Below are 12,425 nucleotides of genomic sequence, written 5' to 3' on the forward strand. Positions count from 1 at the left end.
ATCAAAAGAAAAGGAGAGAGAGCCCAAGAAAAAGGAAGAAGTCGGGCCCAAAAGGCCTAGGAGATATCACTATTACACCCCCTGCGAGTTTTCCTAATCGATGTCTACAGAAAAATTTTCCATACTGAAAAGTTCCCTCCCCTGCGACCAATCAAGAATAAAAAAGGGGGAGCTGTAATGAATACTGTGAATACCATAAATTATATGGACATTCTACTAATGATTGCTATGACCTAAAAAATGTGATAGAAAAGCTGGCCAGGGAAGGTCGGCTAAACAGATATCTCATGGAAAGGTCAGACAATCATGGGAAAAGAAAAAGAGATGATGAAGGTCACAACGGACGAAGAAGTCCACCCCCGCAGACTCCCGAAAGACATATCCATATGATATTAGGAGGATTTGTGGGAGGAGAATTAACCAAATCATCTCAAAAGAGGCATCTGAAGGAAGTCTACCAAGTGGGGAATGAAAGACCCGACCTCCCAGCCATTTCTTTTACCAAGGAGGACGGACAAGGTATTGTGCCCAGGCACGACGACCAGGTAGTAATAACTATGATTCTCGTCAACGCTCATCTACATAGAACCCTGGTGGATTAAGGGAGCTCAACTGACCTCTTGATTAAACCTGCATTTGACAAGTTGGGATTGGACGAGAAAGAGCTAAGGGCCCACCCCGATATCCTCTTCGGATTAGGGGACACTCCCATCAAGCCGCTGGGCTTCATTCCCCTACACACAACTTTTTGAATTGGGATGAAATCCAAGACCTTAAGCATCGACTTTATTCTCGTCGATGTAGCTTCTACCTACAATGCCCTGATAGGCAGAACAACCATAAATCGGCTTGGAGCAGTAGTTTCTAAACCCCATCTCTGCATAAAGTTCCTAACACCAAAAGGGATCGCTACCATCAGAGGAGACCAGAAGCTGGCGAGAAGGTGTTACAATGAAAGCCTGAACCTGAGAGGTAAAGACAAAGAAGTCAATACCATTGAACTCGGGGGAGTCCGAGTTAGAGAAGAATTACGACCAAAACCCGGAGGAAGGGCCGAAGAGGTACAGGTCGAGCAAGAGATTGGGAAGAACACCAAGGTATGAGCCAATTTAGTAGAAGATCTGAGCAGAAGCTGGTACAGCTCCTATAAGAAAATTCCAATCTCTTCGCCTAGAAAGCTTCCGACATGCCTGAAATAGACCCCGAACTAATGTTACATAGATTGACTATTCATCAAAGGAAAAGGAAGCTAGGACCTGAACAGGCTCAAGTGGTCGAAAAACAAGTGCAAGCCCTACTAGGGGCTGGCTTTATTAGAGAAGTCAAGTATCTGGCCTGACTGGCAAACGTGGTATTGGTTAAAAAACAGAATGACAAATGGAGAATGTGTGTTGACTACATCGATCTCAACAAGGCATTTCCAAAAGACCCATATCCTCTCCCCAATATTGATACCCTAGTAGATTCTAGCTCGAGATATCAATATTTGTCATTCATGGATGCCTACTCGGGATATAGTCCAATCCCGATGTACAAGCCAGACCAAGAAAAGACATCGTTCATCATGCCAAGAGCGAACTATTGCTACGTGGTCATGTCATTTGGATTAAAAAATGCAAGGGCCATGTATCAAAGGTTGATGAACAAGGTGTTTGCACCTCACTTGGGAGAACTAATGGAGGTATATGTGGATGACATGCTGGTGAAAACCAAGGATGATGCTAGCCTCTTAAACGATCTCTCGCAAATTTTCAACACCATAAGATTGCACGAGATGAGACTAAATCCCAACAAGTGCACCTTTGCAGTGGAGGCCAAAAAATTTCTAGGATTCATGCTAACACAAAGGGGGATTGAAGCTAACCCCGATAAGTATAAAGCGATCCTGGAAATGAAGAGCCCGACTTGCTTAAAAGAAGTCCAGCAATCTATCCAGATTCTTGGCAGGATCAGCATTAAGATCCCTACCACTTTTTACTCTACTAAAAAAATAATGTCAGTCGAATTGACTCCTGAATGCGAAGAGGTACTCCAAGCGCTCAAAAGGTACCTGAGTTAACCTCCCGTTCTTTCCCGGCCAAAAGCAAGGGAAGAACTCATGTTATACTTAGCTGTCACTGAGAAGGCTGTGGCATCCGCATTAATGCGAGAAGATGAGGTCGGGCAGCATCCTGTCTACTTACAAGCAAGATGTTACAAGGCCCTGAACTAAAGTATCAAAAACTTGAAAAGTTCAACTATGCCTTGATAGTAGCATCTAGAAGGCTTCAGCCTTATTTTCAATCTCACACCATAAGAGTTCGAACGAACCAGCCCATGAAGCAAATCCTTCAGAAAACAGATGTTGTGGGCAAAATGGTTCAATGGGCTATAGAGTTATCCGAGTTTAACTTCAAGTACAAAACTCATACAGCAATAAAAACCCAATGCCTTACCGACTTCGTAGCCGAATACGCGAGAGATCAAGAGGAAACCTCTGTGACCTGGGAACTATACGTGGATGGCTCCTCCAACAGAGTCGGAAGCGATGCAGGCATAATACTGGTCAATGAGAAAGGAACTCAAATAAAAGTCTCCTTGAAGTTTGAATTTCCGGCCTCCAACAATCAGGCAGAATATAAAGCCCTGATTGTCGTACTAAAGCTGGCAAATGTTGTCGGAGCAACCAAAGTAGTAGTTTTCAGCAACTCTCAAGTTGTTACTTCTCAAATTAATGGAAAGTATCAGGTTAAAGACCCAAACATGAAAAGGTACTTAGAGAAAACTATGGACCTTAGGCGATTCCCCGAAATCGAGGTGAGACACATAACTCGAAAACTCAACAACAGAGCAGACGCTCTCTCCAAGTTAGCAAGTACCAAACCTGGGGAAAAGAATAGAAGTCTGATCCAAGAAACTCTCCAAGAACTCTTAGTTACGAAGACAGACACCAAGTTAGACGTCTTAGAAGTTTCTGGATTAGATCTCGGATGGATGACTCCTCTGATCGAATACTTAAAATTTGACATCCTACCCGAAGAACAAAAAGAGGCCAAAAAGATCCGAAGGGAAGTAGAGAACTACACTTTAGTAAGAAATATCCTTTACAGAAGGGGGATATCCACACCATTGTTGAAGTGCGTCCCGACTTCTAAGGCGGAAGAAGTCCTGGATGAAGTGCATAGTGGCATCTGTGGAAACCATCTCGGAGCAAGATCTTTAGCCAAAACGGTTATCCGAGCTGGATTCTTCTGGCCAATCCTGCAAAGAGATGCCACCGACTTCGTGAAAAAGTGTTAACCTTGTCAGGTGCATGCAAATTTTCACATCGCTCCCCCAGAAAAATTCATTAGTATAACTTCTCCATGGCCCTTCGCAAAGTGGGGACTGGACCTACTCGGGTCTTTCCCTCAAGCGTCAGGACAAGTAAAGTTTCTCATTGTGTGGGTAGACTACTTCACTAAGTGTATAGAAGCGGAGCCATTAGCTACTATTACAGCATAGAGACGTCAAAAATTTCTGTACAGAAACATTATCACCCGATTTGGAGTTTCACACTCTATCACAATTGATAATTGTACACAGTTCACTGACTCTACATTTAGAAGCTTCGTACCTAGCATGAAGATCAAGCACCAATTCACCTCGGTCGAGCATCCCTAGGCGAATGGACAAGCAGAAGTAGCCAATAAAGTTATATTGGCAGGGTTAAAGAAAAGGCTTCAAGAAGCAAAGGGAGCTTGGGCTGAAGAGCTTCCTCAGGCATTATGGGCCTACCAAACCACACCTCATTCAACCACTGGAGAAAAACCTTTCCGACTTGCTTACGGCATTGAAGCCATGATCCCCATAGAGGTTAATGAGTAGAGCCCTAAAGTGAGATTTTATAATGAGGTCGGAAACATCCATGCACACAAAGAGGAACTCGAAGTACTCCCAGAAGTCCGAGAACAACCCCAGATAAGAAAAGCAGCATTAAAACAAAGGATGGCAACAAGATATAACTGAAGGGTCATTCGAAGAAGTTTTGCCTCAGATGACGTAGTCCTCATCAGAAATGACATCGGAGTGAATAAGTCGGGAGAAAAAAAACTTGCTGCTAACTGGAAAGGACCTACAAGATAGTCGAGGTCTTAGAAAAAGGCTACTACAAAGTGTCCGACCTAGGAGGATCCGAGCTCCCAAGGTCATGGCACGCTTGCAATATGAAGAGATATTACAGCTAGAAACGAACCTCGCTCCCTGATGTACTATTTTTTCCGACTTCATGATTTTTTTCCAAAAAGGGTTTTCCTAAAGAGGGGTTTTAACGAGGCATCAAAGCGAAGGCTAGGGGCAGAAAAGCCATAAGTCGCTCCCTTAGTAGCAAAAGCACCCTTATGAAACCACATTTCATTAGTAATAATATCTTTTTCCATCTTTTTACTTCTCTCTTAAAAATTTCCATTTATCATTACTTCGATACGCATTGATGATGTACGAAATTGCAATCACACTTTTGCAACTCCGCACAACTAACCAGCAAGTGCACTGGGTCGTCCAAGTAATAAAACCTTACGCGAGTAAGGGTCGATCCCACAGAGATTGTCGGCTTGAAGCAAACTATGGTCATCCTATAAATCTTAGTCAGGAGGATTTAAATGGTTATGAGGTTTTGATAATTAAAAGATAAATAGAACGCAAATTAAAATAAAGGTACTTATGTAATCCATTGGTGGGAATTTCAGATAAGCGTTTGGAGATGCTTTGTTGCTTCTGAACCTCTGCTTTCCTATTGTCTTCATCCAATCATGCGTACTCCATTCCATGGCAAGCTGTATGTTGGTGGATCATCGTTGTCAATGGCTACCATCCGTCCTCTCAGTGAAAATGGTCCAGGTACGATTTTCGCACGGCTAATCATCTGTCGGTTCTCACTTGTGTCGGAATAGGATCTCTCTATCCTTTTGCACACTGTCACTGCGCCCAACATTCGCAAGTTTGAAGCTCGTCACAGTCATCCCATCCCAGATCCTACTCGGAATACCACAGACAAGGTTTAGACTTTTCGGATCTCAGGAGTACTGCCAATTGGTTCTAGCCTATACCACAAAGGTTCTAATCTCACGAATTCGAATGCTCTATTGTCAGGAGAGGCGAGTCAAATCTGTGGATCAGAGACCCAAGAGATTATACTTCGGCTATCGTCCAATAACTACGTTGAACATCATGTAGACCGCTTGTGGTTGTCAGGCACGTGGATCTTGGCTAAGCGAGTAACGAAGATAGTGGGTGATTGTCACGGGTCACCCCTTCATTCTGACTTAACTGAATTAAGTACGAGAGTATATCTTGAAGAAGAAATAAGCATGAATTGAAAGAAAAACAATAGTACTTGCATTAATTCATGAAGAACAACAGAGCTCCGCACCTTAATCTCTGAGGTGTAGAAACTCCACCGATGAAAAATACATAAGAGAAGAAGCTCTAGGCATGGCCGAATGGCCAGCCTCCCCAAAGTGATCAAAAGATCAAAAGATGATTCAAAGATGAAATACAATAGTTAAAAGTGCTATTTATACTAAACTAGTTATTAGGGATTACAGAAAATAAGTAACTAAGTGCAGATAGTGTAGAAATCCACTTCCGGAGCCCACTTGGTGTGTGCTTGGACTGAGCTTTGAAGCTTTCACGTGCATAGGCCATTCTTGGAGTTAAACGCCAGCTTGCATGCCAGTTTGGGCATTTAACTCCAGTTCTGGTGCCAGTTCCGGTGTTTAACGCCAGAAAAGGGTCTCTAGTGGGCGTTTGGACGCCAGTTTGGGCCGTCAAATCTCGGGCAAAGTATGGACTATTATACATTGCTGGAAAGCCCAAGATGTCTACTTTCCAACGCAATTGAGAGCGCACCAATTGGGCTTCTGTAGCTCCAGAAAATCCACTTCGAGTGCAGGAGGGTCAGAATCCAACAGCATCTGCAGTCTTTTCTCAGCCTCTAAATCAGACTTTTGCTCAGGTCCCTCAATTTCAGCCAGAAAATACCTGAAATTATAGAAAAACACACAAACTCATAGTAAAATCCAGAAATGTGATTTTTGCAAAAAAACTAATAAAAATATACTAAAAAGTAACTAAAACATACTAAAATCTATGTAAAAACAATGCCAAAAAGCGTATAAATTATCTGCTCATCTACTGACATAAGCTCGAAAAAGCGCAAAAATTCATTGAGAAGTAAAAGTCAGTGTCAAGAGGTTATAAAAAGTAAAAGAGGTTATAAAAAGTAAAAGATGTTATCAAAATTTATCGCAAAAATAACCTAAGTTACAATAATGACTCAATAAACAAAGTTGAGCGTAAAAGATTAAGCCAATGAAAAACAAAGAGATACTAAAGATAATTTTCCCTTAAAAAGATCAGGGGAAAGGGCTTTTCGTAAAAACCTAGCCAAAACGAAAAGACTAGGCAAGGAAAAGTTTCCCTCCAATCACGTGGGGCAGTAGAAAAATTATCTAACTCAGATAATTTTCTTTCATGAAAAGTTTATTTTTCAAAAAAAAGCTTCATAAAGCTCAAAGACTTTTCACAAAAAACTTTGTAAACTGAACACCCTTCAAACAAAGGTTTCGTCAAACAAAAACATCACGTAGTAAAATGACCACTTTGTTAAGAGGTCCATCCAAAAATCAAAAGTTGTTGTTTATGATCCTATTAAAAAAGGATCAAGTGTCAAGGAATTACCAAAAAAATATAAAAGAGTTCATAAAAAGGACCCACAAGCCGGACCTTAAATAGCTTAAATCACTGGGGACCAAGAAGAGGATTAGGGTCATTGGCAGGAGTGGAGGTCGATTTGGCCGCAAAAGTCATAGGGATCAGAGGGATCTCTTCGACATCATAGGTTGGAGTCACAACAACGGCAGCGGAAGAAGTCGGCATGTCAACCTCACGAGGAGGGAATTCAATGATGCGCTGCCCTGCCGTCTTTAGCTCAGAGTCAGTCTCAGGATGAGGAGGACACACTATCTCTCCATTAACAACAACCTTGTTAGGGTGAAGAGGGGATAGATCCAAGTCAGGAGCAATGACTCCGACCTATTGTTTCAACACCCTAAACACCTCTTCAGTACCCTCAACAATGGAGTCCTCCAAGTCCTGGTAGCGCTCCCGAAGCTGCTCAACCTCCTTTTTCAAATCAAGATTAGCCAAAAGATCCTAACATAGTTCTGTTCAACTTTCTCCTTCAAACCCTCAGCCATAACACACTGGCCCATCAATTTTTTCTCCATCTCTCGGGTCTGGACAAGCTGTTTCTTCAACCTATCGTTCTCCTCCTGCAACCTTTTTCTTCCTCCTGATACATAACAATCCTCCCTTGAAGTTTTTCTAAAATTTGTTGAGTAGCACTCAAGGGAGTCTTGTCCAAAATATCAAGGAGAGAGGTACAGACCCCAACAGTCCTAATTCCCCCTCGGATCAAAATTTGAAGATGATTACGAATAGCAGCATCATCCATAGCAATCTGGCTATAGGGAAGGATGTGCTTTCTCGTAAACTTGGGACATCAAAACCGGCTTTCCCAACACTAGAGACGCTGGCTTCCATGGTCTTGCGTTTTTTCTTCTCGGGTTCCAAAGTGGGATGAACTGGGGGGAACAGGAGTAGGAGGAAGTGGAGGAGTATGAATTAGATTTACCAAGAGAGGCCGAGAAAAAGAAGTGCCCAGGACCGAGCTCTGATAAAGGGGAGTAGATAATGCCCCGATCTCCTGAGCAGTAGCCCGAACACGAGCATTCCTCTTAGCTGGTAAGCTGCCTTCGACCCACTTTTCATTTTGTCTGAAAAAGGAAATTAAAAAAATGATCAGCACACAAGTCGGCGCAAGCAGAGCAACACAAGTCGAAAGAGTTAGGAAACGACTACAAAATCAAAAATAAAGGGTACCTATCTCGGTCCGGACATAACTCGAAGAACCAAGAAGAAATTTCCTGGTATCGAGGTTGGGAGCTCGCCCCCAAGCCTCTGGAAAAACTTGACCACTGCCTCCTCCACATCGTCTAAATCAACCATATTGTACTTCTCTACGGGGGCTGCCTCTACCCAGTATAATTGAAAGCGGGGCTCATGGTTGTCATTCAGAAAAAAAAGGATGATAACCCTCGACAGTTTGAACTTTGAAAAAGAAGTTTTTAAAATCATGGAAGGACTCGTCAAAAATAGAAAAAACCTTCCGATCCCGTATAGCTCGAAAAGAAATCCAATGCTGCTTATTCTACTTACTAAAAGACTTGGTCAGGTGGAAAAGGTAGAAAAAAGTTCTTAAAGAAGTCGGGAAGTCAAGCTCTCGACTGACAAACTGGTATATTTTCAAGAAACCCCAAGAATTAGGGTGAAATTAGGTAGGAGCTACTCGGTATTGGGACAAAACCTCCACCTCAAAATCAGAAAAAGGAAAGGTGACCCCCAAACCGGTAAAAAGACAATCATACATAAAAATGAAGTGGGGATCAAAGTCGTTAAGCCTCCCGCAACATACTCGATCTTCAGAGCCCGGGGCTACTAGTTCATATCTGGGTTCATCAGCATCTAGGCTACAAATCCTATGGTAATTTCAGAATTCAGTTATAAAAACTTCATCCACTAAAGAGTTTTCAAAGAGGACAGAAGTATCTACCCATCTCGAAAGGGCTTCAGAAATTTGGGAGGACATTTTCAGAAAGGTAATATACAAGAAAATATACCTACATTACACAATGAAAAAGGGGCATCATCAAAAGTCAGGCCAAAGATAATTCTTTTCGAAACAAAAGAACAGGGAAAACCACAGCTAAAAAGACTTCTGCAAAAAGAAAGCACAAAAAATAAAAAAATCTTCCTACATGAACAGTAAAGATATCACAAAGGAATCTCACTCTCAAAGTATGCAGTATATTAAGTACAAAAAATACTACGAAAAGCAAAAGGGAGATACAAAAAACTAACTTTTGTGAAAAAGAAGATAGAGAGGCAAACACGGCAACAGAAGAGAACCTGAGGATTTTGTGAGCGAGAAAAAGAGCGAATGAGCAAAACAATTCTCAGAAAGCAAATAAAAGAAAAGAAAGAAAGAAGAGGGAAAGGTATTTATAACACACTAGGGGCATAACAATAAAACAAGGCAATAATTAAAAGAGCGTGCCGTTACCAATGTAACTGCCCCCGCGTGTAAATGCAAAACCCAAACGGACGCGACGGTTGACAAGACGCAAGTGACACTTATTCAAATAAGTAACTGCCTCTTTAAATCTCTTACCCACTTCTAGAAGAGTGATCTTAACAACTCTAAAATAAAGGGACGGTTATCCACCATCAGAAGTGAAACTACTTCAACGATGATTATTGGTCCATCACATATAAATACACTGATGCACTCAAGTAAACCTAAGTTTCAATACTCTAAACCTGCTTAACTCTTTGCTGACTTAGGCATCGAAGTGTCTTACAGATACCACCCCCACTTATACAAACATATAAACAACTCGGAAAGCGGCTCATAGACGCAAACCAATCAGAGACCACCTCTTTCCATGGTTTTGGTCACACATTCAAGCCCAATCAGTCCAGTTTCAGATAACCCACGGAACAATAATTATCTCAACTAAACAAAAAATTTAATTCTCTAATATTTAAAATAACTCTATCAAAAAAGTTGAAATTACAACCATAAAAAAATTAAAAATATAAGACGTTTAACAATTTTTTAAAATATTTGTCTAAGAATATCCCTTCTCCCTGTTACTAAACAAACACTTGTAAATTTAAATTAGGCTTATGATGGCATTTACATTTTTTAATTTTTATTAACAAGAACAAATACTTAAAAGTTTCACTCATTTCACTGCATATAAAGACGAATTTTATCGTTGGACTGCAAAGGCAACATGGATTATGAGCCATTGTAATGATCAAAGTTAAACTATTAAAATAGTAGTACAAAAATAGCACCGAAAGGTACCAAACTTCGTATAGATTCACATGGGAACCAACGCTATAGTACTTTCCTGTGTCACATTCGCAGAGATGAAAAACTAACAATGCCCAAACAATTTGGATGTAATCTAGGACAGACATGAGTGACCAAACGAAGAACCAAATTGCAGATTAATACAGTTGATGATCTTCACTGCAAGCTTTGAAACTTTTTCATGATAAGTAGGCTCATCTCAATATAGCGATGTGCGCAGTTAGAAAGACAAGTAGATTCACTCGAACTGAACTTATTCCCAGGTGTACCCGTGATGCATTTGTCCCAGCATGCATCTGTCAGCTTTGACACCATTTCATTAACCATTGCTAGTTGCTGCTCTTGCTGCATTTACTTAACTAAGTTAAACTCTAAATCTTTTATTTCAATGTTAACTCATTTTTATCACATGAATTTAAAAGAATACTGCGAAATAACCCCAATGTTAGTAATAAATAAATAAATAAAACCAAACAAATGCCTTCCAAATCCTATCACATTTGATATGATTTTTGTTTGAATGAATTTTTTTTTATCTCTGTAAAATACCTGTGTGTTAATTGAATCTTCTTACTCTATATTAATTCTATTTTTTTTCTTTGACCAGATAAGATTAAGTGAAACAAAACAGATATTTACAAAATAAAGTAGTAAAAATTGAAAAGGCAACGGAAAATTCGTTGCCTTCCAATCATTTTGAAACGATAAACACGAAAGGGCAAAAAAAATTCACCAAAAGCACACTAAGAACAAAGAACAATAATAAGTAAATATAGAGAAACAGAACTCTTGCAAACTAGAAGTTCGTACGATTTTACGACAACAAATTCGAAACAAAGCTCAATCGAATGGAAAAAGAAAGAGAAACATCTGAAACTTACAGAGTAGAATTGCTGCATGTCAGATGAATCAAGCTTTGAAAAATCCATGGATAATGGAGAGAGGATTAGGCTGTAGAAACTTCAATCAAAATTTCTCAGGAAAACCCTAATCGATAAGAACTAGGAAGACGACTCTCAGAAAAACTGTAATATTGTGTGTCCAATTTCAATGGACATAAGCCAACTCTGTATTGGGCTTTAGAGGATCGTTTAGGCTTTATATTATTTTTGGGCTTACGATTTTATTTGTCAGCATGTAGAAAACAACCAAAAAAAGGCAAATTTATTCTTAATTTCTTATTGGATAGATTTCTATTTTTTTTAATATATTTTTATTTTAATCAACTTGGGTTGGTCGAGTGGTCAGCTCACTCGTCCGCTTAATATCAATATTAACCAAAATTTTGGACTAATATTTTATTTTATACTATTATAATTTAAAATTTATAATTTATAATTTAGTATAAAAATATTTTTATTAACAAAAAATAACTAAAAATAATAAATTTTATTGGTCATACAACATTATTCTTGATATTAACAGTGATTGAAGATAAGAAATTATTTTTTATATCATAAAAAAAATACAAATAAGATATATATAAAAAAACGTATAAAAACTAATTTTTTGTTAGTCAATATTTGCTATTTTTTTAAATTCTAAATAATTCTCATTTTTTAAAGAATTTAAGATATGTTTAGGATTTATAATTCAAACTAATATTTAAAATTAAGAATTTATCATGTAAAATATAAAATTAAAAAAAATAAAAACTGACTCCCTAATCTTACTCATATAAGAAATAGTGCAAGCATTATTTTTTCAAAATGTTGAAGGAACACTTTTCTATGAATGTACCCCCAAAATAGAAAATTGAAAACAACTTAATAAGTATATATGGATTAATATATTTGGCTTTTATTATTATATTATTTTTGTCCTATTAAAATTTATGTTAAAAAAAATTTTAATATTATTAAATTTAACATAAAATAATATTATCTTATTATAAGCATCAAAACTAAAAATAAATTGATAATATATTTTTAAAATTGTTGAGTTTGAAAAACTAATCTAAGTGGTGAATAAATATTATTATGCATTCACGAATTGTTTGTTTAATAAGTTTGGTTTAATGTGCCGAAAAATAATTAATACAAGACACATGGAACAAATAAACAAGCCCACATGGACTAAAAAAATGAAATAAAAATGTATTAACCCAACACAAGCCCACTTGGTGACTACATTCAGAATTCATCACACTTCAACCCAAGTCACCAACTCCCACACTCTAAGAAACTTGAATCCCCCTCCCCTCGCTCAAGTTCAATTTACTTTAATCTTACTTAACTTCCACCGAAAGCCAAAATCTTTCTTTTTCTCCTCTCTCTCTCGGTCACGTCATTCAAAGAAGAAGAAAGAAGAAAATGGAAAATGCAGAGGCTATCGTGTGTTGAAGAACAAAAAGTTTGTTTTCAAATCCAAGCAAGAAGAAAGAGTTACAACCAAGAAGCTAGTCACACTTCGGTCAAAGCTCATCAAAAAATATCTTTCCTCATTTGTGCTACACCAAGGAACT

At 38.7% G+C, this 12,425-nt stretch overlaps 2 protein-coding genes across 2 annotated transcripts; one reads left to right on the forward strand and one right to left on the reverse strand.

Annotated features, from left to right (window-relative positions):
- Positions 1-2,190: 2,190 nt before the first annotated feature.
- Positions 2,191-3,279, forward strand: LOC107480024 (uncharacterized). The gene has a single exon (XM_016100146.1). The coding sequence runs from the start codon at positions 2,191-2,193 to the stop codon at positions 3,277-3,279; it is 1,089 nt and encodes a 362-aa protein (XP_015955632.1).
- Positions 3,280-9,883: 6,604 nt separating this feature from the next.
- Positions 9,884-11,016, reverse strand: LOC107480039 (mitochondrial import inner membrane translocase subunit TIM8). The gene is made up of 2 exons (XM_016100153.3): positions 10,843-11,016; positions 9,884-10,306 (listed from the first exon to the last, which is right to left on the reverse strand). The coding sequence occupies exons 1-2, from the start codon at positions 10,888-10,890 to the stop codon at positions 10,118-10,120; spliced, it is 237 nt and encodes a 78-aa protein (XP_015955639.1). The 5' UTR covers positions 10,891-11,016; the 3' UTR covers positions 9,884-10,117.
- Between the last annotated feature and the right edge of the window lie 1,409 nt (positions 11,017-12,425).

This window comes from Arachis duranensis, chromosome 3 (assembly GCF_000817695.3).
Source record: "Arachis duranensis cultivar V14167 chromosome 3, aradu.V14167.gnm2.J7QH, whole genome shotgun sequence".
NCBI lineage: Eukaryota > Viridiplantae > Streptophyta > Magnoliopsida > Fabales > Fabaceae > Arachis > Arachis duranensis.

Bases quoted from the DNA above. Each gene is read 5' to 3' on its own strand.
- LOC107480024 (XM_016100146.1), top strand. From the start codon at position 2,191: ATGTTACAAGGCCCTGAACTAAAGTATCAAAAACTTGAAAAGTTCAAC.
- LOC107480039 (XM_016100153.3), bottom strand. From the start codon at position 10,890: ATGGATTTTTCAAAGCTTGATTCATCTGACATGCAGCAATTCTACTCT. The intron at 10,307-10,842 runs GTAAGTTTCAGA...AAGTAAATGCAG, and splicing joins ACATGCAGCAATTCTACTCT to CAAGAGCAGCAACTAGCAAT.